This window comes from Medicago sativa, chromosome 4, assembly GCF_051527215.1.
Source record: "Medicago sativa cultivar Bolivia chromosome 4, Bolivia_mono, whole genome shotgun sequence".
Classification (NCBI taxonomy): Eukaryota; Viridiplantae; Streptophyta; class Magnoliopsida; order Fabales; family Fabaceae; genus Medicago; species Medicago sativa.
In genome coordinates, this window is record NC_140752.1 from 98,310,196 (window position 1) to 98,337,711 (window position 27,516).

At 30.9% G+C, this 27,516-nt stretch overlaps 2 protein-coding genes and 2 long non-coding RNA genes across 10 annotated transcripts; 2 read left to right on the top strand and 2 right to left on the bottom strand.

Annotated features, from left to right (window-relative positions):
* On the top strand, positions 1 to 14,604 carry LOC146934458 (uncharacterized). Of its 7 annotated transcripts, XR_015007765.1 has the most exons (12): positions 1 to 353; positions 1,221 to 1,647; positions 2,493 to 2,636; positions 3,530 to 3,608; positions 5,290 to 5,367; positions 5,693 to 5,754; positions 6,373 to 6,525; positions 11,457 to 11,518; positions 12,243 to 12,373; positions 12,970 to 13,024; positions 13,411 to 13,492; positions 14,315 to 14,604. It is a non-coding gene; the product is annotated as an uncharacterized LOC146934458 (long non-coding RNA). The 7 variants fall into 7 exon arrangements; XR_015007768.1 differs by lacking the exons at positions 3,530 to 3,608; positions 5,290 to 5,367; positions 5,693 to 5,754; positions 6,373 to 6,525; positions 11,457 to 11,518 and having other exon boundaries at positions 23 to 353; positions 1,221 to 1,581; XR_015007767.1 differs by lacking the exons at positions 1 to 353; positions 1,221 to 1,647; positions 2,493 to 2,636; ... (2 more) ...; positions 5,693 to 5,754; positions 6,373 to 6,525 and adding an exon at positions 9,902 to 10,299 and having other exon boundaries at positions 11,442 to 11,518.
* On the bottom strand, positions 11,133 to 14,315 carry LOC146934459 (uncharacterized). Its single transcript, XR_015007772.1, has 3 exons — positions 14,153 to 14,315; positions 11,766 to 14,071; positions 11,133 to 11,450 (listed from the first exon to the last, which is right to left on the bottom strand). It is a non-coding gene; the product is annotated as an uncharacterized LOC146934459 (long non-coding RNA).
* Positions 14,605 to 17,670: 3,066 nt separating the features above from the next.
* Positions 17,671 to 19,744, top strand: LOC146934460 (AP-4 complex subunit sigma-like). The gene is made up of 4 exons (XM_085706359.1): positions 17,671 to 17,909; positions 18,791 to 18,877; positions 19,204 to 19,272; positions 19,453 to 19,744. The coding sequence occupies exons 1-4, from the start codon at positions 17,769 to 17,771 to the stop codon at positions 19,585 to 19,587; spliced, it is 432 nt and encodes a 143-aa protein (XP_085562485.1). The 5' UTR covers positions 17,671 to 17,768; the 3' UTR covers positions 19,588 to 19,744.
* An 812-nt stretch (positions 19,745 to 20,556) lies between these two features.
* On the bottom strand, positions 20,557 to 24,962 carry LOC146934461 (ATP-dependent 6-phosphofructokinase 3-like). The gene is made up of 13 exons (XM_085706357.1): positions 24,726 to 24,962; positions 24,509 to 24,555; positions 24,369 to 24,408; positions 23,589 to 23,651; positions 23,372 to 23,509; positions 23,037 to 23,195; positions 22,895 to 22,948; positions 22,725 to 22,793; positions 22,472 to 22,601; positions 22,051 to 22,319; positions 21,465 to 21,513; positions 21,214 to 21,368; positions 20,557 to 20,987 (listed from the first exon to the last, which is right to left on the bottom strand). The coding sequence occupies exons 1-13, from the start codon at positions 24,825 to 24,827 to the stop codon at positions 20,835 to 20,837; spliced, it is 1,428 nt and encodes a 475-aa protein (XP_085562483.1). The 5' UTR covers positions 24,828 to 24,962; the 3' UTR covers positions 20,557 to 20,834.
* Positions 24,963 to 27,516: the final 2,554 nt, after the last annotated feature.

Genomic DNA, 27,516 nt, shown 5'->3' on the forward strand with positions numbered 1-27,516 from the left:
TTACCAGACCGAACCGAACACCTTTCAAGTGTTCGGCTCGACCAGCTGATCCGTACCAATTTTTAAAACATTGGTATGAATACTCCAATTATTCATGTTAGATGTGGATTTCTAATCACTGAAGTCACAAATTTTGAAGAATTTTTTAATATAAGACTTGATTAAAAATATCAAAAAATTAGGAGCCACACATATTCCTTTTTCCTTCACTTGTCACGTGACTCTATGAGATCCCTTATTTGTTTCTCTTCTTCCTACATCAAACCAGATACGTTTTCTTCTCAGTCGTAGCCTTTGCATGCCGACCATTCGACCACTATTTACAGCGCACAACCTCTCAAACACTTCTTCAGGTATTCCACCTTTCCTTTCTCTATTCATTTTCTCTTTCGATCGTTCCATTTTTTCCTAATATAAACTGCATTCAATGTAAATGAATTGAATTGAATTGATCGAGTGTGAAATGATAATTATGTGTGTTTTCACAGTACTCGAGAATTTCTTCAATAAATTTATTTTTATAATGTAATGCTAGATGAATCTCAATTAATTGTACTTGCAGATTCTACTATTTCTGAGAAACAGGTTTATTGAAAACACATGGAAGTTTGAAGTTTTAAGCATAATTTTTTTTACCGGAGATCCGACCCTCTCCGGTCAGATTTCGACTCCCACCTTACACCTTTTGAAAAAAACTATCACCATAGAAATAGCCCCCTCTATCTATTCTACAAATCCCTCCAATATCGTTATCAGACCACTTTTTTTTTTTTCCTGTTATCACCAGTCAGGAAATTGTCACCACCGCGCTGACAAGGAAACTGACTCTATTAGTATTTTCCAACTGCGGAGGACGACAAACATGCTACACCTCCGAGAATTGAAATGAAATAAGCATCTAATTGGTTAAAATTCACTCAAAGTTATTGATGGGGAAAATGAGAAACGTGAATTTTTATTTAAATTTTTGTAGTTTACAATTTTTTTTATATGAATTTGGATGGATTTTGTTTCTTATTTAGAGTTAGGGTATTGACTAACATTTATATATGTTCGAGTTAGGGTTTGGGAAATCACGCTGCATCTTCCATATCTGTTGTGTTGTTAACAGTAACATTTTTTTTTTCTTGTTATGAACTTATGATTTCATGAAGGTTTTTATGTTAATGTTTTTCAGAGTTTGATTTCCAATTTAAATTTTTGTTATGTTTCTACAAAAGACGGAGCAAGGTCAAGGAGGATGACCATTGCACAAGAGGAACAACTCTGCAAGTGTACTCAAATTAAATTATTTTATTTTCTCACTCACATAAAACAATCTTTATTTTGTTTTCACCCACACTCCATTACACATTGTACTATGAAGAGCTAATAAGTTTAAGTAAAAAGCTCCAGTTTTTTTCTTCTACTTGTTGGTTCTTTCTTTGTTTCTTTTTGTACCTCTGTACATTTGGTAGCTGATTTAGCATTCTAATTAGTTACCTTTAAAGCTTCAAAAGATATTATTGAAGAAGGACAAGGAGCCTTGAAGGAGACATAGAGGATTTGAGCATTTTGCATCATGCGAAATTACTCTTTCAGGTGGGTTTCTTGAACTAAGCTTGAATTCGAATTGTTATGAATGGATTGATTGAATAGAGAAAGTGGGTATGTGAATAGATGAGAGATATAAGTTTTCTTTTTATAAATATTATTATTTGTCTGATTTTAGTAGAAGTTGGAATTAGAGAAACAACTTAGACATGAGAAATTGCATGTGCTGGAATTCTAGGAAATTCTACCCAAAATTGCTAAAGAATTCTAATTAAAAACTTTAGAGTATAAATTAGGGTATATTAGAATTATATCTCATAATTAATTTTATAGATTAGTTGAGATTCCCATATCAATTGAATTTGGATTGTTTCGAGACTTGAATAAATCCTAGAAAGATAAATAAAATATAACTGTTTAGAAAATGCTAAGATTTCTACATGTACAGAGGCTGTCCCCAAGGCTAGATGTCTTAGACGGAGGCGGTCAGCCTTATGGTTCATTCAACTTTATTTTACTAAAGAGCAATGCTAAAGCACACGACAGTTTATGCAGCACGAACCACACGACAGTATACGTGGCACTCTTCCGTTGTTTAAATAAATTTTAATTAAAATAAATGGAAAAAAAAAATCAGAAATTGTGTCTTGGTGGAAAGCAAGGTCGTGCGGGTAGCACGACAAATGCATGTCGTGTACTTTAGCAATTTTCTTTACTAAAAGGACAAAAGCTAAGAGCACTATGAAAGGGATTCGATGTCTCTATTGTTGTGGGGACAGGACCATGCAGATTATAATAAATTTAATACAAACGATTCAACACGTCTTTATTCATAACCAATGTTCCAAACTGGTGAATATTTTGTAAACTAAATTAAATTTATAATGATTTGTTTGAAGATTTAGTCTTGTTTAGAGTTAATCTGCACACTAATAAACATGAATATAATTCATTTGCAGGTTAACAGTTAAGATTACTTTTATGAGAAGAAGATTGATCATGTTTACAAAGCTTTCAAACTTTTGAAGCCTACATGTGTAGTTTGACCTTGTATTGCTTCTGAAGTATCTTTAGTAGGATCATTTGATGGCTGGTCCTTCCAGGTCTAATCTCTTTTTGAAAACTTTTATGTTATTTTTAGGAGGTCAAATTATTTTCAGTTTTCTTCCAATAAATGGTTTGGCATGTCTTCTATTTTTATTATGTGATTTGTTTGTTGCTATGATTTCATTTTTTTCTTCCCTTTTTCAGTTTTTAGAAATTTCTGAAACAAACTTTTTGAAATATAGTCTGAATTATTTTACCTTTGACTATGTGGTGGGACCCTGCTTATGCGGGAGCTTTAGTTCACCGGGTTGCCCTTTTTTTTAAACTATGTGTTTCCTTTCTCATACACTTTTAGGTGATAATGGGTATAACCTACAACATCAACATTGTATTTGGGATTCTAAATTCTTGTAATAATTTTGTAAAAACAATAGTTTTATTTGGATTTTATATAAAGAACGAATAAAACATGTTTTGAAGGCAGAGTCGAGTATTATAAGGTGGGATGTTGGGTCAAAGCTTCAGCTTGTATCTACATATAGCATAGTAATGGTAGGTTGTGATGTTTGTCAATGATGCAATCTGTTTGTTCCCTGCCAGTCTTGAGGGTGGTGTTTACGCTCAGAATCGGTGATCTTTGTATTTAGTTCAAGGATAGTTCTTTATAATAAGTATCATTGGAGTAATGTTTTAATGTAATTTTGCCTTTTAAAAAAGTATATGATATTTAGTTTCACCAAATTTATCAAGATTTGGGTACTTAGTGTATGCCTTGTTCCATGGCCATTTTACATGAAGGATAGTTTTTTTTTTTTTTTGTTTCAATTTGCTTCCGTTATTATCTATTCTTGTGGTGGCATTTAAAAGTTCTCTCCTTGGTTACTTGATAATTATTAGTCATATTAAATCATAATGCTTTATTAAGCCAGAATTTGATGTGATATTTCAGTGACGTTGTATCAAATGGACGGATGGCTATTGGCTACGATGGGCGTATATTATACATCTATGATTTCCTCTTTAGACAGGTCCGTTATCTATTTCAAGCCTAATAAATCATATGTTTGACCATATATATAGTAAACTTAGAGAATTTTGTTCATGACTAAATGTTTTAGTTATTAGTAGCCAAAATAGGATAAACGGCAATTTTTAAATAATTTTCTGATCATTCTCAATAAAGACAAGCATCAAGGAAGGGAAATTAAAATCACTTCATGGATTTACTAATCTTGGAGGTTAACCAAAGCCCTCCATTCTCCTTACTGCATATATACTTGTTTGGGAAATTTAAAGGACTCAGGTATTTGGCCTAAAGAATCCAAGACTCGGACTGTTAATATTTTAAAAAATTGCATACATCCCTCTCATTTATATCTATTAATGATTTTTTTTTTGAATAAGCTAAATTAGCCCACCTAAATTGGTATAACTATTAATCATTATTTTAGAACCATCTTGATGGAGCCATGGACAATTTTAAAATATTCATAATTTTAAAGACTTATTTGAGAGTGTCTTACAAAATTAGAGACACATTAAGAGGTTTACTCTAACATAAACTAAATACACTTCTACATCGATCCCACTAGATTTATATGCACTCAAGTGAGATTCATGTATATTTTAATCAATAAAATAATAAAGAGTTTGTTGAAAAGTGTGATAAATAACATTTGCTAATACTTTTATCTATTTAGAATTAAAAATTGATTCTGTTCTCATAATTTTATCAAACAAAACTCTTTGTTTAAACTAATACAATTTACTACAAATTATTTTCAAGGCTATGTTGTTATTTATGTTGCTATTTGAAAAGGAAATCAAATAAATAATTACAGCCAATACAATTATTTCTAAGTAGCTAAATAAATTTACTTCTTTGATTATATTATTAAGAAATATTTTTAAATCAACAAAAAAAAAGATATATTTGATTCAAATTTTAGATTAAGTATATCAACTTTTATTTTATTGAATCAAATATTTTTTATAAATAGGATCAGAGCGAATAATTATTATGACTCGAGTTTTACAAAATTTTCAATAAAATAAGGCCACATTTTTACTCATAATAATAAATAGGATGAGAGCGAATAGTTATTATGACTCGAGTTTTACAAAATTTTCAATAAAATAAGGTCACATTTTTACTCATAATAATTTTAGCTTACCCTTGTGTATTTTTTTAGGGGTAGCGATGAATTATTATTTCTCGGGTTAATAGTGCTTTACCCCCTGTATTAAAGGTCATTTCCGATTTTACACCCTGTTAAATATTTTTTTTTGATTTACCCTTGTAAAATATTTTTGTTTTGATTTTACCATTTTATTTATTTCATTGTAAAAAAGTAGCCATTTTTAAAATACCTTTTATTTATTATTGTTTTTTTAGAAGCTTCCAAATTCAAACATAAAATAAAAAGTCATAGATATGATGGAATAAAATGCTAATTAGCATAGTAGTAAGAATGTTGTAATTTGGATAACTTTTGTACCTTGTGAAGAACATAAAGTAAAAAGGTTGTAATTATAAATAAGATTTTTAATTAGGACATTCAAGTAATCATGTCCCGTATGGAATTCATCATAGGATTTATGTCCATACGGTAACATCACTTCAAAAATCTTATTTGTCTAATATGTTAATAAGATTTATGTTTTCTTTTTTATATCTAATATGTTTTTGTTTATTTGTCTGTTTGCTAGCAATGGACATGATTTTGAGTTTAGAGGGCTAGAAGAAGCAATTGTTATGCAAGGATTGAAATGATGAAACAAAAACATGTGGGTTTTCCTCTTCTATCTATTACCTCTTTTTATTTTTTTTCTTGTAAGATAAGTATAACTAACTCTTGCTAAAAAGATTTAAAAAGACAAAATGTAATAGTTTGAGTGAACATGTTCAAAGAAGGATGCCACTTCCGTGAAATTGACATATCTGGATTATTTCTCTTAAATCACTTAATACTTATCCATCAAGAAATTGACATATTTTAATAACTTAAGGAAACTTGTTGATCTTTTCAAAGTAGCTGAAGTAGATAATATGAGCATGTTGGTTCATTGTTGTTATTTCCCAGGTAAAGATACATTTTTTCTTCCATTTCAGCTATGGTGTATGGGTTACATCTCCGCTGCTTCAAGCCATTGTCAATTTATATTGCATCCATGGTACCTTTTCTTGTTTGTTTATAGAAACCATAACCCAAATTGTTTTTTTTTTTTTTAAGGAAATTATAGTATTTGGTTATGTTTGATTTAAAGAGTTAGTTATGCCAAATTGGTTATGTTTTAATTTTTGAAGTGATGTTACCGCATTAAATGATTTGGTTATGTTTACAAAATAATTGTCTTTTATTAACCGTATTAAAAAAAAAATTCACAATTTGGCAAACTGGTGTTTTTTATTAACAATGATATTCTGGTATACATAAATTGCAGGTCCACATTTTTAACACATGGCATTTAAATTTATTTGCTTTAATAATCAACCCTATTTTTCATAAATATAACTAAATACAATAACTAAGTTAATGACCTATCATTAGTAGCCATGAGAAGCTTCTTTGACTTTTTTTCACTTTCTTATGTTTCTTCACAAAATTGAATTTTGTAAGTCCTTGTCATGTGCTTACTTTATCCATTTCATGGTTTCATCCCAAAAACATTTGAATTTCTGAATGTATAATTATTGTTGATTGGGAGCATTGTGGTTCTAATTTGAAGTTGTTATAGTGAAGATTTAAGAACCTTTAGTAATATAAAATCATTAACCTTTTTCTGTTGTAGTTGTGAACGGTGTCTTAATTTCAATTCCGATCAAGGCTCATCCCTTTGGTGTGATGGTAGATGTTGTACCGTCCTCATCAGACAAAATTGCCTTCAACATCAGAGACTAACCGCAGCAGAAAAATTGCCTTCAACATTAGAGACTAACTACAGGTATTAAACTTTTTTCTTTGTGAAGGTATTAATTTAGCAATTTATGGATAAAAAAAATTAAACTTTAAACTTTTAATTTCCTGAGTTTGAATTTCAGTCTAAGTTGTGTATGATTTAGTGAAAAAAATCCAACTTTATATATGATTTACTGAATACCTTAGAATGATGTATAGCAGAAATTTGATGAATACCTTTGCATATATGAAAATAAAAGAATGTAGGGGTTAAATATTGCAGTTGGCAGTAGTGAACAATCTCTCCGATTCCTTCCCATTTGTTGTTTCCCTTTAATCACCTTTATCTTGCAATAGCTTTTCTAATAACCCCAAGTATATCAGTTGCTTTCATTATAAAGGATTTCATCAACAAAAATTAAGAGGATGTTAAAAAATAATGAAAACCACAAAAGGATTAGAAATATAAGGAATATCTTTGTATAACTAAAAGGCAAAAAAATGAAGATGTCAAACACAATGGTTTGCTGCAGTACACAATTTCTCCTACATTCCTTCATATTTGTTGTTTCTCATTCATCACCTTTCTCATGCAAAGTACAGTCATGTATGAGAATAGACTATACACTAAATCATGACTTTCAATCTAAAACATTAAATGCCTTAATCAATGGGTTAGTAGAAAGGAAAAAAGGTATTATTATTATTAGTAAGAAAAAGTAATGATGTCAAATTTTGGTTTGTTATTGACTTTATACATAACCCATTAAGGCTAAAGCTCTGTCTATTTAACTCTAAATGTCTATTTTAAAGGAGAACCATCGGATTACGCAGGTTTATTCTATCTTACGGTGAATCAACAACATCTAATTAATTTTTTCTTTCTTCATCTTCTTTCATGTACTTCTGCATCATCAAATTCATCAACACCATCATCATCTTCAACAACATATCCAGAAAAAAAAAATTCCAAAAAAAACCTTCCTCTAATCGCCAAAAATATCTACGTTTCTTTCTTCTATTCCCTTCCTCTCTTCATCCTCGATTCCACCTTCTTCAACATCAAAAACACACAACAACCCCAAATTCTTCACATTCAATAAAAAAAACACAAAGAACCTCAAATCCATAACCTTCAGACTCAAACATTCATCCAAATCCATCAACATGACAACCCCAAATCCATCAACTCTATATTTTTCAAAGCTTTTCTTCAGAAAACAACTCTTGCAAATCGATCTAATCCCCATCAACATGGATCTAAACAAAAAACGAGTTTTGAAAAGGAGAACGAGATCTAAAACAACAGATCTGATAAACATAGAAGTGGGTCTCATGTGGTAAAATGGGTAGTGAAAAAAAAAACTGAATGAGATAACAACATATGAGTTCTTTGTGTCCGTGTTGCATTGGATCTGCTTGGCGGAAGTTATTGTTTCGGTTTCTGTTGCTGTTATTTGGCAGGGTGTTGTTTGTGTCGTTCAGTGTTGGGGAGGGTTTGTGTATAGCTCAACAGTGGTGTTGTTTTTGTTCTTTCCCTTGTACTGTTCACGTTTGCTGCCTTTCCCTTTGCTATTCTGGTATATCAGTTAGCAGGGAATTTTTTTGTAATGGCTTGCCTAATTGCACGGCTTGGTGCTGTTGTTTTTGTGTTTGTTGCAAATGAAAATGAAATAGATGAATGTGATGGTGTTGATTAAGATGATTTTTGGATTTTTTTTCTTCCTAGATATGTTGATAGAGATGATGATAGTTTATATGAATGTGATGATGAAGAAGTATGGGAAAGAAGATGAAGAGAGAAAAAACTAATTAGATGTTGTTGACTCACCGTAAGATAGAATAAACCTGCGTAATCCAATGGTTCTCATTTAAAATAGGCATTTAGAGTTTAAGTTAATAGTTTGGGATTTATTTGGCAAACGGAGGAAAACTTGAGGGACCAAAATGAACGTTTTATTAATTATGGGACCAAAATGAAAACTTAAAATTATTTAGGGGACTAAGTGATCTATTAAGCCTTTTATAAATGACAAATTTTCACGTCAATCAAGGTTAGTTTAGTCAAAGACAAATTATCTTGGGCATTTGATTTAATTATGAGATATTAGTCAATTCAGCTTCTCCATGACTTTTAGTAATTTCTTAAATTTTATTCAATGTCCACTTATCCCGTGCATTTTAGTTGCCGAGGGTTCAATATTATGTACAATTGAAGTGAGGCGATATTCTAAATAGTAGAATCATTTTAACGGGAACAATTTATTTTTATTTTTTATTTTTTTTATAAATGACAACTTGTCCCGTGTATCAAACTTAGTTTAAGTGACAACCTTCTCTTGTGTATTTTAACCATGTTTGAAATTTTAGTGAATGTCAACCTCTCCAACGCTTTTCAGTCAAAAGGGTTCAATATTTTTGTAAAACTGAAACAATGCGATAGTCTAATAGTACAACATTTTAGTAGGAACAAATTTTCCCATGTATAATAGCTTTTTACATTGTTTTCCAAAAGTATAATAGTTTTTGGCCCTCCTCCGGCCGCCTCACACACTATTCCACTATCACCATTTTCATCCAAAGAAGCTTTTTTTACGTATATTGAGTAGAGTTTTTGAATATAGATAGATTTTTTAATATTATAATAAGTATTTTAAATATTTTATAGATAGATTGCTCTAAAAAAAATATTTGAGAGAAAAATATGAACATTTTGGTTTCCACTTTTTAAAAATTATTTTTTAAATTTGTTTTAAAAGATAATTATATTTTAAATATATTTAAACCCATTTTATTGTAAGCTTAACTGTACGCCACACACATATATCAATGACATTTTTTTGGTTGAAGTAGTATAACTTACGTGATGCTAGTTAGCAATCCATATTATGTTTCATGTATAAAAAAAATCTATATTTTTTCCTTCAAATTTTAAGTTCTTATATAAAGTTAAATTAAAATGAAATAAATTCTTAAATTCAATTTTATATGTGACTTTATAATGCATTGGTGACAATTTATTTTTTTAAACTTTTCTTTCAAAAAATATATTTTTCTAAATTTTAGTGTTAGTGAAAAATATTTAGCTATTTATTTTATTTTATATTCTTCACTAACAAATCAGTTAAAAACATCCCCTAATTTTTTTTCTCTATATATTTTTTATCAGTGAAATATATTGTCCCTAATTTTCATAGATTATTAAAAAAATTCAAGTGCACCAATCGAAAAATATATTTCATTTTTAAAAATTGAACAGAGTTTTTCTCAAAAAAAAAATTCAAGAAAGATTTTATTATTCATTTATTAATAGAGAAAAATGTTAACGGGCTCAAAACCCAGCCAGTAACCCAGAACCCAAAAATGCCCGACCCAGTAACCCAATAACCAACACATAAAAATATATCAGCAACACACTTCTTCTAACCCTAGCCGCCACCCCCTCTCTCTCACCCTCTCATGCGTTTTTCCTCCTTTCTCTAACAACCATCACCCTCTCTCTAATTTTGAACAAAAACCAACCACCACCTTCAAAAAATAAAGCCACCATTATTTTCCTCTCATTCTCCTCATGAAAACCCATAAATTTATCTTAATTTTTGAGGAGATAAAATTTTGAGTGTGCATATTTTCCGGCCACCGTGAGCCACATGTCCAAAAATGAAGTTCGTCATCTGCTTACTCCGTGCATCAACAACGAAATCCACAAACTTTGCCGGAGACAACAGCAACGACAATTGCCTCTGTCTTGCCATCATACATGCAACAACAACAATCAAAAGATGAGATTGGATGTGATTTTGTTGTATTTTCAAGAAATGTAAGATTTTTTTTGTAGACCAGTGAATCTGTTTTAAGCTTTTTTTGATTTGATACTAATGATATTCTCTGGTAATCCTTTTATATCTTATAAAAAAAAGTTCCTTTTCATTTTTTGGTCATGCAAAAATCATTTTAGAAAATGAAGATCTGGTACCATTAAAAAATTAAAACTTTTCTTCTTATGATATAAGAAGATTTTTTTTTACCTCTGATAATGATATTTTGTTGGCAAATCAATTTTATTTTTCCTTGCAATATTCACTGTTTGGTTGTTTGTGGTTGAGTAGGGATATTGTCCTGTTTTGATTGACATACATCCTGATTCTATTTCTCTGCTAATTTCATGATGCATAACAGGCCTCAAAATAGGAAAAATGGCCTAATATGTTTGAGGATTTTGGAGTGGAAAAAAATGGCTTAATGTTTTGTCTACGAAATTTTTTCATACGGTTCTTTCTTTGGGAGATTATTTTCTTTTTTTCCATTTAAAGGCTGCGGTTTTTTTGTATTGGCAAGCATGCTATCCTATTTTGTTCTTATTTTTGTATGGATCTTTTTTGCTTGGCTTGTGATTTTGGTGTTTGTAGCTTTGTATTATAACTAAGTTGCATCCAAATAAACTAAAGTGATCATCAACTTTGTATTCATTATTTGTTAGTTTTGAATGCGAAATTTAGAGGCTGAGAAAGTATTACTTATAATTGGGACCCAAGCAAATTATAAAAGAAAATAGAGAGCAAATTAATTAGTATAAAAAGTATCAAGTGCCTTAGGTAAGTACCAAGTATCCTGGTGAAGTCTAAATGTAAAAAATATGAAGATACTTCAAAATATAGAAATATACATATTAGTGTAAGTAAAAATATGATGCTACTTTCTTAATGCTACAACACAAGTCCTTGATCTTCTCAATAGGTTTCTAATGGCATGTTAATGAAATGAATTATCAGATTTTGTCACCTTAGCCAATTGAGTCACTTTGGTGCACTCTGCCACTATCCCAATCACTAAAACTGGTATCAACTCCGCAAGGAGTCTTGATATATATGCACTGATCTGTGTCTAGGCTTTCATATTTTTTAGTGTGTTTCCTTTGTCTTCACATTGATTTTTGTAATTTATTGTGCATTCACCCGACAGATTACATGTCTGCAGAAAATATTCAAAAGGAGTTGGAAATAATAATAAGATGATATTCTAATGACATGTTAATGAAGGTATGAGTTTTATCCTTTGAGTGTTAATTTTGTTTTCTACAACTTGCATTTGTTGTGTCCATATTGTCTTTGTTGATACTCATATCCCGATTCAATTGGAAATAATAATAAGATGATACTCTGATCTAAATCCAATTTCCCATGTTATGATGAGAGCCATTACACCTCGGCCAAATTTGATAAGAATTAAAACTTTAAGGATACACCTTATGCATTTGATTATTATGTGGAACATGCTTTCAAGTACCTTTCTTGGACTTTTGGTGTTGTAAATCAACGATTCTTGAATGGAATGCAAGCACTGCTCATAAAATGTGTTAGTTTTCTTTCTAAATGTATGTTTAGAAAAGTTGCATTTTTGGATATAACTTACTGGTGTGGGTGCTTCAAGCACTGTTTAGAATATAAATCAACAACTTGAATATAACAAGCAAGCACTGCTCAATAATAGATAAACTGCATTCTTTAATATAACATGAGAACCTTTTTGTTAAATTATATTAACACCTTGGCCTTATTGCATAAAAAATAATCATATGTGCTTCAAAAATTTAAAATAATTTGTGTTAGATTCGAACATACTTTATGGATTCTTGTATATGTTGAAAGAGAAATAACAATCTATGACACTGCACTCTAACATATTGTCTTATGTTCCTGCACTTTCTATTAACATTTTTATTTCGTGCACTGATAACTTTGTTTCTTCTTGGTTTTGGATTAGGGGGGAGATGAACCTGACATCATTGCAACTTTCAAAGTCATTGATGGTGCCTGAAACATCAACGGTCTATGAAGTTTTTCGTCGAATGGCTGTTTGCAGAGTAGATGCTCAATTTCTAACTGATTCAAATGGTAATTTATGAACTTCTTCACTATGGAATGGATTATTTAATTATGATTTGGTGATATAGTGATCATTTGAAGAAAAAACAACTTTGCTCGCTAATATCTTGGGTTTGAGTTAAAGTTTAACTTGTATGATTCAGTAAAAATCATCTTCGCATGATACAGTCATCTTGAATCATACATTTGAACACTATCATAATTATTTCATACATTCAAACAAAGCAAGTATATAATGTTAGCATCCTGAATTTAGCACCAATATCAAATAAACAAACAAACAAATGAAATCAAAAACAACCAAATTTCCCTTTGTTGTCTTTTAAATTAACAAATAACTAAAGCAATTAATGATGATTAATTCGATCAGTTTGGTAATATCTGTTGGGAATCTTTCAAGCAAAAGTTGTATTATTTCCTGCTTTATGTTCATGATAAGTTCTATTATATTGCAGTGTTGCATAACCCAATTATACTCATAGACTAATTTATGGTTGTTTAGCCTCTTAAAAGGAATGCTTACATGAAAAGAAACAAATTAAATTTAAACTTGTGAATTGAGTGTGTCTCTTATGCGTTCAACTGATTGCTCTTGTTTTTTGCAGTTAATATCCTTGAGGGTGATGAGACAACCACTTCCCTCGCCTAGATTCACATACTGTACGTTTTTTTCTCTCCATTTTAATTATGTTTCTTCGCTAATCAATTTACACTGTTTTGTATTTATAGCCCAAGCATTTCGAATAGATGTGATGGGACAAAAGGCTTATTAAGTTATTAGCATAGTAGAATGACAATTTTTGTATCATCTGGACAACACTAAAATAAAAAGTTCCTAATTTTAAATAAATTTTTTAATTAGGACGTTAAAGTAATCTTGTCCCTTATGCCAATTGTCATAGAATAAGCTATCATTTATCAAGCTTGATGCGTAGTTCTTCAATAATTAATTTCTCCTTTTACTGTTTTATTGTATCTTGCTTGTTTAATTTCATTTTTGTTTTGTTTTAATATTTAACATGTTTTGTTTCTTGTTTCTTTGTTAGTATCTGATGTGGTTTAGTTTGGGGAGCTGCTAGAAGCAACAGTTCTGCAAGGAGTCAATAGTTAGACATGATGAAAACAAAGGCATGTAAGTTTTCCTTTTTCTACCGAATTTCTAAATGAAAAACATGAAGTCCTAATGTGATTACTAATAATATGACAAATTTTGGTTTCTCGGTAAAAGTAATATGAAAAATATGACACTTTGAAAAAGCTGCAATTCAAAGTATTTACTTCAAAACCTGAATTTAATCTTTTAACTCTACATGAGATAATTCAACAAAGAAGCCTTTAACTCTAAATTACATGCACCTTTTTTGGACTCTTGGTGTGTTGTAAATCTTTAGTGATTCTTGAATATTATGCAAGCATCCCTTAGAAAATATGTTACTTTCTTTTTAAATGTGGTTAGACAGATGTCATTTTATAATAAAAATTGGAATTTAAACTTAAACAATAAACTTTTCCTGGTGTGGTTGCTTCAGGATGTTCAGAATTTAAATCATCAACTTAAATATAACATTTAAGCCCAGCTGAATACAAAAAAAACTTATAGATTGCTTCAGGATGTTGAGAATTTAAATCATCAACTTACAATTAGAGCCTTCAAAACTTTTTTGATGAACAAACATTATCTTCACAATTTCTGCCTGCAAAGTACACCTAAAAAGGATGTATATTAGAATTAACATACATTAAAATGGTCCTAATTAGAAGGATGTATATTAGAAATATAAGGAATACCCTTGTATATCTGAGAAGCAAGAAATGAAGAGGTCAACCACTATGGTTTGGAGTAGTACACAATTTCTCTCGTATTCCTTCATATTTGTTGTTGTCTCATTCATCAACTTTCTCATGTAATAGCTTTTTTAATAATTTTATCCATCTTCAAATTTTCTGCAGGGAATACAAAAGAAAAGGAAACAAATGAAAACTGATGAAGATTTCAATGACAAAGCTATATAGAGGTGGAAGGAAATGGAAATTGAAAAGGAGTGCATAACACTGCAGATCTGCAACGAAGGCATTGTGTATATAGAAAAATAAAATCAAAACTTTCAACTTGTGTAGTGTTTAAAATAATGTTTTTTTGGCCCTATAGGTGAAGCGGCTGTATTGTTTGTAATATTAAACCAATAAACCAATTAGATGTACATTTTATATTAAGATATAATCAAACCATCACTTCCTAACAGCAGAAAATGCACGTATTGGGGAGCGTGTTAATATGGAATGCAGATCACATGGTCTTAAAGAGCCAAAATCAGGAATTAAATATGTTAATAGGTGTATTTGCCTATTCTTAGCAATAATGATGGGTTATTAAGCGGGCCACTCCCTATTAAAAACTTAAAACAAGAAAATTAACTCTAAATTACCCAGAAATTGCCAAATCAGCAGAACAGTTCCCTTGAAATAGCTCCATTTATATAAGGGTTTTGATTTCAAACATCAAATAATATATGTGATGACATATTATCTTATGCTATTTCTAGTATGTTTTTGAGTCTATTAAGTCATTCTCGAGGAGTTTTATATATATACATATATATATTGTTGCTCATGGTTGACAATTTGTATTGTTTTCAATTGAGTCGTGTAATTCTGTTTCTTCCCTATAACAAACTATTTCATGTCGACTGGAGCAGGAAAATGGCCATGACCAGCCCTAGTAGCTTTAGGATGATACATTGGAAAAAAGTATGGTTGGAAGTATGAACTATCTTCTCTAAGTTTGTTCTACTTGCATGGAATTGGTAAGTTGCTCGAGAGTGGAACAGATGATGACCTGAGCACCTTATCCGAAAAGGTATGTTCTCTTAAAATTTATGCAAATTTTGATCTTGCTATTTTTGTTACTTAACGACAACCAAAATTTTAAGTTTGCGGTTGTGATGACAAATTATCTTACGTTATATTCATTATGTTTTTGAGTCAGTTTAGTATACAATCAAGTCATCATAAAGGAGTTTTAGAGAAGTTGTTCATGGTTTAAGGCACATTTTGTATTGTTTTCAATTGCATCATGCAGATATGTTTCTGCCATACACCATACAATTTCATAGGTGTTTTAAGTCTTTTATTGACAAACCATGTAATTCGGCAAGCAAGACAACTCATGAAAGTTTTAGAACACATGAAACGATGATTATCAATGTTCTATAAGGCATTGAAGACATTACAAGTTGAGGAAATTATGTCCCAAGTCCAAATAACATGTCGGAGAAGGAAAACACTCAAATAACGGTGAAAAAGAAAAAAAATCCACACCTAAGGCCCCCCTGAAATTGCACAACGTTAATCAATTTACCCCATCCGTCAAATTCTTATGTTAGTCAACATGATGTTTTGCAAATACCCCTTGAAATTTTGCACTTATGTGCAAAATGCCCCCTGAACTTGAAAATTTATATATTTTTTTCTTATCCTTGACTCAAAAGATATTAAAGGCAAACAATTAAGAATTAACTTAGGCAATTTTCATTGTTAAATGTCAAAAAGAAATATGGAACTAGAAACAACATATGGAACATCTTATTAGGCCATTTTCATTGCAATGAGAACACCTTTAAAATCCACACTCACCGACCAACCTCACAATTATTATCTTCTTCATAATCACCTTCATAGTAGATTTTACAATTTCCATAACATGTTTCACAAGGACACAAACTTTATATCACCACGCCTCACATCCACCATCACCTCCTTCAATGTCATCTAGGGGTGTTCAAAACCGAACCAACCCAATAGAAAAACCGCAAACCAAACTAATCCAAACCGAAACCGCAAAAAACCGCACTTAGTTCGGATGAATTCAGATGACTTTTGCACTGAACCGCGCGGTTTGGTTCGGTTTGCGGTTTGCATCTCAGCAACCGAACCAAACCAAACCGCAAGAATAATCAATATTACTTAAACCTGTACTAGCCCAATTACATAGCTCAAGAATAATATCTTTTGATTCGATTTTTCCATTGTTGCACCATCAGGTTCGATTCTAATTCATTTCCAGTGATGAATTTGTTTCTTTTTCTTCCCAATAATTTGTTTCATGCTTATGTTTCTTCTTAATTTTACCTATTTTGATATAAGTTTTGTTTGGTTTTAATCTGGTTAGTTTTAATCTGGTTAGAACTCCTATGTTTATTTTGTAACAAGTTGGAAATATTAGAGTTAAAGTAATATTTTTTTATCTCGCGATAAACCGCACCAACCGAACCAATCCAAACCGCATTGGTTTGGTTTGGATGACTTTTTAAAAATCAACCGAACCAAACCAAACCGCATGCTTTTTTATCTCGCGGTTTGGATGAATTTTATGCTCAAAACCGAACCAAACCGCACCGCGAACACCCCTAATGTCATCAATCTTTTCACAACAATCAAGCAATTTCTCAAGCCTCTTGTCATCATAAAGTTTCTGAATTTCCTCAACTCCACCAATGCATTTCTTTTCAAAAAACACTTTTGATAATCCTCCTTTACCATAGTACCATTCACCAAGTAACTCTTTAAGCTATTCCTTGAATCCTAAATGCATTTCTCAAGCTTTCTTGTTTGCCTTTAATATCTTTTGAGTCAAGTATAAGGAAAAAAAATATATAAATTTTTAAGTTCGAGGGGCATTTTGCACATAAGTGCAGAACTTCAGAGGGGTATTTGCAAAATGTCATGTTGACTAACAGAAGAATTTGACGGAGGGGGTAAATTGATTAACTTTGTGCAATTGCAGGGGGGGTAATTGAAGTTTTGTTAATTTCAGGGGGTAATTGACGAAACTTACAATTTCAGGGAGTAGTTGCCTATTTACTCAAAGAAAAACCATACAATCCGGTCATATTTATAAGTAATTTTTCTTTTTTTCAGATTCATTAAATGACTGGTATATTTGAATTATAATATAGTCTAAATACATTAGTTATTTAATGAATCTAAAAAAGCAAAAAATAAATATAAATGTAACCCGAGAAAATATCTTTTTTCAAAATAAAGTCATACAATTATCATTAAGAAAATTTTGAAGAAATTAACGGGCTAATCCAATAATTTCTATTTGGGCGAAAATTCAATCAATTCAAAGATTAAAATATAGTTCCGTTTCGATTACTTTAAAAAAAATTGCGATATGATTCGATTAAGTACAGTTCATAATTGATCCCCACCCACTTATAATTTTGGGTTAATGATTTAAACTTTAGGAAAAAACTAACCAAGTAATATTGGTAAAGTCTGAAAATAAAAAACACATAATAATTTGATATTCTTCTTATTTTCCACACGTAAGGACCTTTGTATTGAAAACACTATTTCAGTTGTGTGAGCGTTGGTTGCAGAAAGAGAAAGAGGAATAAAAATGGGGATCCGATTCGTGTTAATGGTGAACAAACAAGGACAGACCCGTCTTGCTCAGTATTATGAATACCTCACTGTTGAAGAACGACGAACCCTTGAAGGCGAAATTGTTCGTAAATGCCTCGCCCGTAATGAAAACCAGGTATGTTTCCATTCTTTTCTTTTATTTTCATCAGATCTTCATACCTCCTTACCTTCAATTTTACCTAATTCACATTGTCATCGTTTATTATTATTCAACCCTGGAGGTAGCAATTAGATTGAGAGCTTAATTCAAAATTTAAGACAATCTTAGTTTACAATTTGACTCAACTGAATATCAAACATAAACACTTCTGAGAATATGGAAACAGCTTACAACATGTTCATAAGTTACTTGCAGATTATTTCCATAACCTCTCCATGATAGATTATGAAATCAGCTTATAGTTATAGCTTATTCCAAAACAAATTGATTTTATTTTGTCTTTTGTTTTAGAAAAAGCATATGCATAAGTACTCATATGATAAATGTCATGTTGTAAGCGCTTAATTAATTTGTTTATCTAAATAAGACATAGATGTCTTGGAAAGTTATTATTTGAATATTTTTACTATAGACAGGAGATAATTGTTGGTTTCCTTTCACACCCAGAATTGGGGAAGAGAAAGTTGTTAGTGAGATATTGAATGCAATAGAATAGAATGCATTCCACTGTGTTATATTTTAGTTGGGAACCTTTTTTTTCTTTCCAATTTCATCACATGTTTAAATCTTAGCTTAGATTTTGTGTTATTATTAGATTATATAATCTGTGAGTGGAATGAAATTGAAATGGACCTCGTCATTCTTTATTATTCAACCCGAGGTTTTAGGCCATCTTTGGATTCAAGTTTGCTACCCGAGGTTTTAGGCCATCTTTTGACTTTCTCTTACTCATATTGATGCGTTGGTTTATACCAGAAACATAAGGGATTGACTTGTCTTATTGTTGTTTCTGCTCACCATGATTCATCTGGCTGATACATTTTTGTCATGGACAGTGTTCATTTGTTGAGCATCGCAACTACAAAATTATATATAGGCGCTATGCATCTTTGTTTTTCCTGGTTGGAGTTGATGACGGCGAGGTAATTCATTGTTTCTATATTTCTCATTCTAGTTGATTTATACAAAGGCGGTGAATAATTTGAAATGAGCATATTGTGTTAAATAGTCTGGCTTTGATCTTACTGACCAGTGGTCATCACTATGTGATCGGCTTAGCCTTGCTTGTCTAAAGAAACTGGAAGAATTATCTGTTGTAAACTCAGAAACCTGAAGTTCTTAGTCTTGTTAAACACTTCAGCTTCAGCAAAATTTTCCATGTACCACTTTCATTGAAGATAAATATGATATCATTTCAATTCTGCTTCTACTTGATTGTTCATTCTACCTTCTGTCGACAATTTTGCAGAATGAGCTTGCTATTTTGGAATTTATCCATCTCTTAGTCGAAACCATGGATCGACATTTTGGCAACGTGGTAAGTCCTGCTGTGACTAGAGTCTCTGTAGTTTTGTGTTTGTTGAAATTGAAAGTAATGTGTCTCCTCACATTACTTCCATAATTCTATTGTTTTCTTCCTTCCATCTTCTGAACTTAGCTTCAACCAAACACTGATTTTTTGTTTCTCAAATTTCTTCTTGTCTGCTTAAATTTGCAGTGTGAGCTAGATATCATGTTTCATTTAGAAAAGGTACATTTTATGTTGGAGGAAATGGTCATGAATGGTTGTATTGTGGAGACAAGCAAATCAAATATTCTGACTCCTATTCAGCTGATGGATAAAACATCATAAGAGATACAAAGGAAACAAAAGAAGAATCCATGTATTTCTATGTTACAATTACCTGTCACTGCTGCTTTATGTGTACAATCAAGTGAATATAAACTGCATCGGTTTATCTCCAATTTTCTTTATGAATAAAACAAAAGTTCGTATTTCATTTTTATAATTTCCTTTCTGCTTGACTGTATTGAATATGACTATTGATTATTTGCTTTAATTTTTTTTTCTCTTGGTATGGCCACAAATACAAAATTATATGCTTTTATATAAAAAAACATTTATATATGATGCATACAAGCATTATGATGTATACTATCTTTATATATTATTTTTCACCGACAGTAAGTGTATAATAGGATGGGTGTTCATCAAATATGATTTTGTTTAAGGTTGATTTTGACAAACTGTTAGTTTAAATTTGAGTTTTAATAAAGAAGTTTTTTATGTCCGAGTGTTTTACTTAAAAATAAGTTTAATAAGTGAATAAGTGAAATTTTCAATTGAATGAAAGAACTATATTTATTGCTTTCAGTCTTTGAAGATAAAATGAATTATGATACATAATAGTCAAGTATAGCATGCAGCCAGTCAGAATTTGGTATTCAGCTTAAAAATGAAGAATAGAAATAGAAAATATATTTGAAAGCAAACATATGCTAAATATATGAAGAAAAAAAGTTAGGAAACAGGCTCTAAGATTGACCGAGTTTGTACGCGTTTTCTAATTTCTAGAGGTAGTTTAATTTCCACACCTTAATCGTGAAAATTTCTAGAGCCAAGGTTCACTTAATAATGTAATACTCTATAGTCTCTATAGACGTGTCTACTTGCTTGGAGTCATTTTCAAGTTCAAACAATTCAATCTTTGTCCACATTGGTGTGTTTCATTTGTCTAACATCCACATTGAGCAAGTTATATACTTGAAGTTAAATCTACGACTAGGTCAGTCATGGATACGAAATTGAAACTAAAAGTCGTTTGTAGATGAATCGGAATTCTTTCAAATTCAAATGATTATCATACGGGACAAAACATAACAAAAGAATATATCTTTGCTCATGTAGAGCTGAGCTCTCCACGGACATCTTATGGATGTGGAAAGGCAAAATAATTAACTAATCATATATACTAATTTACAAGTTACCGTTACAACACAAGGTCGAGGCTAAAATGATGGTAATAACATGTACAGACATAACGATAAATACCCGCCAACTGTTTTGTTAACAAAATGGTTGTATGAACAATGCTGATCCTACAGATTAAATGAATCTTCTTCTTCTTCTTCCTTCTTCTTCTCTTCAACGGCGGTCTTAGCAATCAAAAAACTGGGCTGATTTGTTGAAGATAAAAGCCTAGCCCACATTCGATCGGTTATCACTACTGTGTTCTGTCCTTCATTGATTCTCTGCACCACAAAGCAACCAACACCCGAGAGAGTTGAGCAAGACTACAAGACCTTGCAGTCATAATGTAACGCTATATAATATCCTAATCCTATTTAGAATGACTTGTTATCTTGTCATAACTTAAAAAACTAATTTTATAACAAAATGTCAAGTTTTAACAAATAATTCCCTATGTATTTTGCAGAAGCAGAACTGACAAATATCACTCTAGGTTAACGAACTCACATTAAAGGGTATATAAGCTTGTCTTCCATGCACAAGCCCACTCGTAAAACCAGTGTAGCCTGCCATTGCTCCATGAACCGCACTTTGAGCAAGAAGCGTACAGTACACGTTGTCAGAGGCATTGCTTGGAACAGCTCTAATCATATAGGTAGGATCTGTCGATTTGAAAAAAGAAGGGCAATAGTTGATATTTCAGATGTTGTCTCTTTCAGTACACACATTATAATTCTTTAGTTTGCATCTTTACCAACCTATATATTTGAGAGTTATACCCATTGTCTTCTGTTTAGCAAAATAATCCTGCTACATCAAAGGTTAAAAATGCTTAATACAAGCAGTAGAAATTACATTCATAAACATTCTTCAATTACAAAAGAGTAGCGCATGAAAAACAAAGCACATCTTGTGATGACCTTATTTGTAAGAATTACTAACATTATGGGAAACCTGTCAACATCAACCGTGATCATGTTTCCACCACAAGCTACTTATAAAGTGATATGAGATTCTCATAAACCATGTTCAGATAGAAATGCTTCTTTAGTACAACTTTTTGTAAGGTTTCACATTGAAAATCAGAAACAAACAACATAAAACATTTAAAAACTCATCAAAATGGAAATTTCTTTCAAACATGCAAACTAGCATAGGCAGGGGAAGTAGGTGATGAACTAAACACATTAGCCGGTAATCATAGCCTAAATGGACATGAATGTAATGTAAGGATGCAAACATATCAATTTTCAATCTGTATTAAAGAAATGAAGTATGATAATAATACATTTTAAAGACCACATTGAGGTAACCGGCGCAAACAGAATAAAAAAAAATCAACACCTTCAACTTATGGGATATCCATAGTCCAACATCTTGAAGAAGTTTGTTTCCAGAAGCATCCTGCTGCTTGTGCATGGATTGGATGCTCTCAGTAACAAGTTCCTGTCCTGCTCCTTCAGCAATCACAATAACCATGTGGCCATTTTCTTTTAGCCTTCTCTCCGTATATTCAAAAAGACCGCCTGGACCTTCAAGGAAAAAGGGTGTCTCCGGAATTAAGCAACAGTCCACATCCCGATTCGCAAGGGTGGCATACATTGCAATAAATCCTGCACCATGCGCCCAAAACTTAGGCTCTGTTAATTTTGTGAAACCATATTCTATTTGCTTTCTTTAAATGAGGTGTTCCTTTTAATTTACTAGGGGATTGAAGCACGCGAAGCTGATAGGTGGAGGCATTACAAGCAATCAGGAAACTTACCACTGTATCGGCCCATCAACTTGACAACACCTATTCCGTTTTCAACACTTTCAGCTTCAACATGTGCTGCATTTATAGCTCTTTGAGCCTCCTCAACAGCTGTGTCAAAGCCGAAGGACTTGTCAATAACCTATTAAGCCAAAGACAACAGAAAACATGTACAAGTCAACCATGCTAACTGGTAGTAGGAAACAGGTTTGAACTGTTTGAGTTGGAATCCACAAATAGGAAGAGGGGAGGTAAAAATAATTACCGGAATGTCGTTATCTATCGTTTTTGGGATTCCTACAACTGCAACCTTGAGACCACGGTTTCTAATTTCCTATGAGGATAAATTGTTTTTTTGATAAAAATAATTTCATAGATAGCAAATGAATGTTGATGAAAAATTCATTTATATTCATAAGCCTAAAAGTTTAATACCTCAAAAATTCTATAAGCGCCCCTCTGAGTTCCATCTCCTCCTATTATATAAACCTGAAATTGACCCAATTTATATGTCTGGTGTCCTGCATAGTATACAATGTGATATTATCTGTTCTGATAAATAGAAGGAAATATAGACCTGATTGATTCCCCTATCTTGAATACTGTCAACTATCTTAGTGGTGTCATGTCCACCTCGCGATGAACCAAGGATAGTTCCGCCACGCTTATGTATATCATTTACGGTTTTCGGAGTTAGAGAGATTGTATTGTGAGCATAGAAACCCTTGTATCCTCCCTTCACATCACAACAGAACATCTTTATTAGTTTATGAGACTAATAAACTTACAAACACGCAAAATTGTCAGCATTTACATTAATAATTGAATTATTTTTTACATTCATTCCTATGTCCATGATTGTATGAAATCCAAACAAGAGGAGAAAATGAATTTGTTTAAAGATTCACTTACACTGATTCCTAATACTTTCTTGACGCCATACATATGGTATAAACCACATACTAACTCCCTAATAACGGTGTTGAGACCAGGACATAAACCTCCACATGTCACAATGGCAGCCTGAACTTCATCTGATTTAAAATACACCTGAATATACAATTTTATACTGTCGTAAAATAAGCACACGAAGGAACCTAAACAGATAAAATCACACATGGAACCACACCTTTTGACGAGGTCCGGCACGCCGAAAATGTATCCCTCTTGGACTATCTTTGTTGGCAATAATCTGTTAAACAAAGAGGGAAATAAATTACATATATTGAAATAATTGTGTCTAGAATTCCAGCAACTTTAACAGAACCTTTCTATCAGAAAATCGTGGACCGCTGTTTCAACTTGCATTGTCCTCAACAAAGTTATGTTGTAAGATCTTTTGAGGTGCGTAATTTCAATTGAACTAAAACTACATATCTCTTGTCTGTCATAATAACATTTTATTAATACATTTTATTTTTTGTTTCCGTCCGATAGCCGATAGGTTCCTTTTATGGAAGTTAGTTATGCACAAAGTACGGTCAAACATTAAATATGAGCACCTTTATCAGCCGAAGAACGTTGGTTTGCCACATTCATGAATACATTTTAAACGAACAAGTTCTATGATACGATTTTAAGATTATATAAGATCAGCGTAATTGGTATAAATTTGGTTTTTCACAGCATAGGTGTTGTTTTAATTGGATCAATACACTTTAATAATGTCATATACATCACTTAGAAGTTTCTGCATAAACATGGGATTGTGGAGATACGTCAGCTCAGTTAATGGCCCTGGCAATATCATGTTTTGTTTTTATGTTCAATAATTAATTACTATTCTTAATGATTAGGTAAAAGATATATACCATGTTATATACTAATGAAGGAGGAAATTATGTTTGAGATAACGTAGAGATTATTTCAGATAACCGAAAATTTACCCCAAAATAAAAGAAAATATAACCTTTTGAGGAACACTGTCATCGATATGCACGAAATATTGCCTGGCAAGAGGGAGGAAATTAAACGTGAATTAATGAAAATTACTATTAACAAAAATAAATTAGGCAAAGCAAGTTGTAAGAAGAAAATGAAAAAACTTACTTGACAACTGAATAAGCAGGATTGTCTTGCAATGGATTAGAATATGTCTGCGAAACAAAAAATAAGAACAAAAATCAAATATACAATATTTCATTTCTTTATTTCGAGTTTAATACATAAAATGAATGATACATAAGATTAGCTAGGTAGAGAAGAAACAGGTTTTAACCGGGCGTAAGAGAAAAGCATAGAGAGAAGAATTAGAACGACGACGTACTGGTAAATCTGGAATGTAATCGGTTAAATGAGGAACATCTTCGAGGATATAACCAGCGGAGCCTCTAACAATTTTAGGCTTTGAATTTGGAGAAGAACCCATATCACTACTCAGTAGCAGTAGCTAACAAAACGGAGATAGAAAGGAGTTTCTTAGTAAATTATTGAATAGATTAGTGATTCACGACGGAAAAAGGAAGGATTGCGTGAATGTATCACATTCAAAGGTATAATGGGTGGATTAGAAGAAGAGAATGAATGGTCGTATTTATAGTAAACGTGGTTGACCATTTGCTACTCAACCTAAATAAATCAAGGTCCCCAAAAACTCAGGGTTATGATTCTTTATTTATTTTTCGCGGTTGAAAACAAATAAATCTTTATAAAATACAAAAGCATACATCTATAAGCAATAGTACATGTGCCGTCTTCATATTCTCCATCTTATTTAATGTTTTTTCATCAACCAATCAAAATGGATCTTTAGTCATTCATTTTCTAATAGTTAATCAAAATGAATCATATGACTCATTTATTTTTCATCAACCAATCAAAGTTGATTATGACATATTCTTTCCTATATATATAGACAATTTGATTTTCATTGTTTTCATCTACCTCTTTCTTCCATAAAAAAATCATTGCTTTCAACCTCATTCTCTTTTAATTTATTTATTATTTATTTCTTATTTTTTATTGTTTCGTTGTTTAATTTATTTAACATTTCTTATTCTTACGTTACTTTATATTGTGATTTCTTATGTTGTTGTTTTCTTATTCATATTCTTTCTTTTCAATTTCTTTTTGTGTTTATAAGTTTTTTGTTTTTGACCGGATCTTTAGTTTGGACATGGAAGTCAATCAAGAGAAAAGAAGAAATGCATCACATATCAATCGAAAAATATATCGAGGATTTCTATATCCCTTTTGTTTTATTTTAATCTCTCAATACTCGCAACCTTTTCTATCTATTTATTTTTCTTTGTTTAACTTTTCTTATATTGCTTATATTTTTATTTTACTTTTGATAATCTGCTCTTTTATATTTTACTTTGGTGATTATATTTGATTTTTCTCTATTTTTCCTATTTTATACTTGAGATAGACAAGAAGAAATGCATCTCATTTTCACAAAACATGTTGAATTGATAACTTTGGAGTGACATCTTCCAAATGATCTTTTTTTGAGAGGAAAATGATACTTTTCTGTATATGTCAAAAAAGAAAATCGTTTTTATGACATCTTTAATTTATTTTTTTGGTAAAAAGTTCATTTTTCTTTAACTAAAAGGGAGCAAGGTGCTATCCTAAAGTTTTAAGTGCATTCTAAAAATAATAAACCTAGTAATCATTTATGTTTTATTTCTTTTCCAAATTAAATATATACATGAATTCATACAATTATTAAAATTAATATCCTAATTAAAGATTATTAAATTATTATGTTTTTTTTAGAGAAAAATATTAATTGTTTTATTCAAATCCATATTTTTGTATTCAATGCATTCATTCTATTATTAAAACTAATAATCACAAATGCTTTAAAACCGACTCCATATTTAACTCTTTCCATAATCTTCGCTTCATCCATCATTTCTACAAAAAAACAATTCTTTCACAACACATCTACAAACTTGAAAAATTAAATTTATTGATTTTGAAATTGTAATTACTATAATTTAATAAAATGAAAATCAGGTATTTTGGCTCAAGTCGTTTATTAACTCCATCAAATAAATAATTTTTTGAGAGAATCTGAATTTTAGTTACTTCGCGGTTGAAATTTGAATTAGTAAAGTTCATTTCTTCTCGGAACTGTAGGGTTAACACACACAATAAAAATATCAAGACACGTAAATACCAATTTTTTTAGGGAATAAATACTCATTATCCTTTTTCCTATAAATAATCAAACAATATAATTTCCACTAAACGTGCATTATTACTTTTTTAAGAATAATCAGATTAAATATTTCATCATATTTTACACCAATTTCTTTTTTCAAAAATGATATTGCAAAGGTATGTACTGCAAATTTGATTCTATTTAATGATGGTTTTTTGGTTCATGCTACTAACAGTTTGATTTTGTATTTTGTTTGTGTTGGATTGCAGCCTAATATCTCACTTCCTCAGTTAATTTTTTTTTTATCATGTAATATTTTAGTTTTTATTGAGAAGTTTTTTGACAGACCACAATAAGACATCTCTATTATATGCAAATGTCTTCCTAAAAATTAAAAGTATATCTCACATCTTCACATTCTAAAGAGCATTAAATACTAATACACCTCATAAAAAAGTTTACACATGTGATATATTTGACAAGACAATGTGTCTGTGTAAACATGCATTAATATTTTTATTATTTACCTTATTTATAAGCGGAAAGTTGTAAAAGTCTTATAATTGACAAAACTAAATGAATTTTTGATTACTTATTAATCATATTTCAATGGCAGCCATCAACTTATCATCATTTTTTGATTTCTCAACCAATCAAATGAAGTAAGTCAAATGTAAATTTTGTTGGTAGAACAAATATAACTTCCTAACAAGCAAAATGTTAAATGCTTTTCCTCTCAACTTTCAACAATAACATAGCATGTTGACGTGACTTTTTTTTCCTTGATCTTTAATTTCCATTTTTTTTCTTTTCTCAAATAAGAAATGTACAATTCATGTCATTGCAACGATCATTGAATATGAGTATATGTCTTTGCAAGGACCATTGAATTTCTTATAAAATTGAGTTAATTCAAATTATTTATGGTCAATTTATTTTCAAAAAA

What these genes read in the sequence shown, in the direction of transcription:
- LOC146934461 (XM_085706357.1), bottom strand. Translation starts at nt 24,827, where the DNA reads ATGGGTTCTTCTCCAAATTCAAAGCCTAAAATTGTTAGAGGCTCCGCT. An exon ending in CCTGCTTATTCAGTTGTCAA is followed by an intron (nt 24,409 to 24,508) that starts GTAAGTTTTTTC and finishes CCCTCTTGCCAG; the next exon opens with GCAATATTTCGTGCATATCG. An exon ending in CGATAGATAACGACATTCCG is followed by an intron (nt 22,602 to 22,724) that starts GTAATTATTTTT and finishes TTGGCTTAATAG; the next exon opens with GTTATTGACAAGTCCTTCGG.
- LOC146934460 (XM_085706359.1), top strand. Translation starts at nt 17,769, where the DNA reads ATGGGGATCCGATTCGTGTTAATGGTGAACAAACAAGGACAGACCCGT. An exon ending in TCGCCCGTAATGAAAACCAG is followed by an intron (nt 17,910 to 18,790) that starts GTATGTTTCCAT and finishes TGTCATGGACAG; the next exon opens with TGTTCATTTGTTGAGCATCG. An exon ending in TTGGAGTTGATGACGGCGAG is followed by an intron (nt 18,878 to 19,203) that starts GTAATTCATTGT and finishes ACAATTTTGCAG; the next exon opens with AATGAGCTTGCTATTTTGGA.